Raw genomic sequence first — 2,265 nt, forward strand, 5'->3', positions numbered from 1 at the left:
AATGAACAGTTTGTTTAATCCAGGAGACAGACACACCGGCTAGTTTATAAATCTGCCCAACATTTACTAGGAATTTCATGTTATTCTTTAAATGGATGATTATTTGATACAACTAAATGTAACAAACAAAATAAAGTTCTTCTTGTTGCTCCCGTCAGGTTGTTGTTGTTGTTGTATTTTTTTTATTTTTTATTTTTTTGTATTTATTTCAGTCACGTTCATGTCCTCAGGGACATATGTGAGCCAACTGTTGCTGTTGTTGTTGTTGTTGTTGTGGTTGTTGTTGTGGTGTGATCAGTGGACTCCGCCCACCTGTCGGTCCCATATTAACCAGCAGCAGCTCTGCAGCTCCGTCTGTCCTCCTCACATGGAGCTGAGCGATGGACGCCAACGTCGCTGTCCTGGGCACCGAGAGCGTCGGGAAGTCAGGTAGGACACGTCTTCCCAAGAATTACCGGTCTGTGGGAGTTAAACCCTCATTTGTGTTTTTTCAGCGCTGACTGTTCGCCTCTTAACCCGCCGATTCATCGGAGAGTATGGAGATATTGGTGAGTGTCCGATCTGTTTGACTGTCAACTTCATCAAACTTCATCACCTCAACTATATTCTTTCACCTGCTCTTGCAGAATCCATCTATAGTCACAGTTTCATGGTCAATGGCAGAGAAATAAGTCTCAATATCTGGGATTCACCTTATTCTGAGGTAATGATAAACTGACCATTACTACCATTACTGCTGGTGTTAATAATGGTGCTTTATTCTGATGTGTTTGCTGTGTTGTGCTTTATTGATATCAAGTAGGCTACTCCTTAATTGTTCAAATGAAAAAGAAAAGCAGAAATGATGAGAAATTCCTGCTTTCAGATTATGTTTATGAACTGAATTAGTAAATGTACTGTTAGACATTTTAAAAGTTGCAGCAGGTGATTCTATCCTTGGTTTTAGTTTTAGATAGTTTGATTCCAACAATATACTAATTTGGAAGAATGTCATAGACATTGTAATCAGCAAAAAGTTATATTTCCCTCTGAGATGTAGCATGTGTCTTGAATTTGCACTTTGGTAAATAGCTTGTAAATGTATTGCAAGCTACCTTCCTCCAAGAGTTGCTGCTGCAGATAAACTTGTGTGATTCCACAGGATTTGTCCATGGAGACGTCACTCTTTGAGAAAAAGGTCCAGTGGGCTGATGGGTACGTTCTCGTCTACAGCATCTGCGACAGGGCAAGTTTCAACAGCGTCAGCAGGCTCATTCAGACCATCAGGTCGAAAAAAGACTACATGAATGCAGCGAAAGTACCCATAGTGATTGTGGGAAACAAGAGGGACCTGCATCACAGACGGACAGTGCTGAGCGAGGAGGGCCGACTGTTGGCCCTCAACACAGACTGCCACTTCTACGAGGTGTCCGCGGCCGAGAATTACCACAGTGTGCTCATGGTGTTTCACGGGCTGGTGGACAGGATGAAGGATGCCAAGCTGACCATGAAAAGGCCTCTGGGGTTCAAGGGCATAGTGAAAAGCATGTCGGCAGTGTTTGCCAGGAGACGGACGGACTCCTTATAAGTAAGTCCAAGGATAAAGAAGAGGAAGGGGTCTTCGGTGAATCCACAGCGTGTGTTCGACTGGATGGATATTACAGTGTTTGCCGGTTCAATGTTACCAGGCGTGTGAGAAGTTACTGTGCCAAAGGTAACAGAGTAGAGATAAAGAGAGGGATGGAGGATTCTTAAGAAGAGAACAAGCCATTCAGCTTACTCAAACATGGAGACTTCACAATGCAGCAGAGGTTACAGATGTTTTTTGGTCACAAGTTATGCACTCAACTTCACTTCAAGCTATAGAAGATAAAAAAAGTAGTCCCTTGTTTTACAGATATTTGTGTGCAACAGGGAAGGCAATGTGTTCAAATTGTTTTACATATTACAGATTGTAATAAATCCTATGCACAAATTGAATGTGCCTTTACATTTGAAGTCATTGCTGAAGAGACCACTTCAAACCACAAGTGAAACCAATGTGTTGCTGAGGAAAAAAAGAAAAAAAAAACTAAAAATGTCTCAATGCTGTATTTAAGACTTGTGAGCAAAACAGAAATATCTCTATTTATTCAAGTATAAAACACTAAAGCCAAATAACAAACTGTTTTCTATATTAATGGATGTTCCCAAATTTGATTAATGTCACATGTAATGAAATGTATTTGCCTAACTTGGTTTTACATCTTATAAGGAGTTAAATAAAACAAAATCTGCTCAAAACAA

General features: G+C 40.5%; 1 protein-coding gene across 1 annotated transcript; it reads left to right on the forward strand.

The window, feature by feature from the left end:
* Positions 1 to 380: 380 nt before the first annotated feature.
* On the forward strand, positions 381 to 1,567 carry LOC115056181 (ras-related and estrogen-regulated growth inhibitor-like protein). Its single transcript, XM_029522447.1, has 4 exons — positions 381 to 429; positions 495 to 548; positions 627 to 703; positions 1,142 to 1,567. Exons 1-4 carry the CDS (start codon positions 381 to 383, stop codon positions 1,565 to 1,567), a joined length of 606 nt encoding a protein of 201 aa, XP_029378307.1.
* The last annotated feature ends 698 nt before the right edge of the window (positions 1,568 to 2,265 follow it).

The sequence above is a fragment of the Echeneis naucrates genome, chromosome 16 (genome assembly GCF_900963305.1).
Source record: "Echeneis naucrates chromosome 16, fEcheNa1.1, whole genome shotgun sequence".
NCBI lineage: Eukaryota > Metazoa > Chordata > Actinopteri > Carangiformes > Echeneidae > Echeneis > Echeneis naucrates.

Excerpts from the sequence above, each read along its gene's own strand:
- LOC115056181 (XM_029522447.1), top strand. The coding sequence starts at position 381 with ATGGACGCCAACGTCGCTGTCCTGGGCACCGAGAGCGTCGGGAAGTCA. Across the intron at positions 549-626 it reads CGGAGAGTATGGAGATATTG|AATCCATCTATAGTCACAGT; the intron begins GTGAGTGTCCGA and ends CTGCTCTTGCAG. Across the intron at positions 704-1,141 it reads GGGATTCACCTTATTCTGAG|GATTTGTCCATGGAGACGTC; the intron begins GTAATGATAAAC and ends GTGATTCCACAG.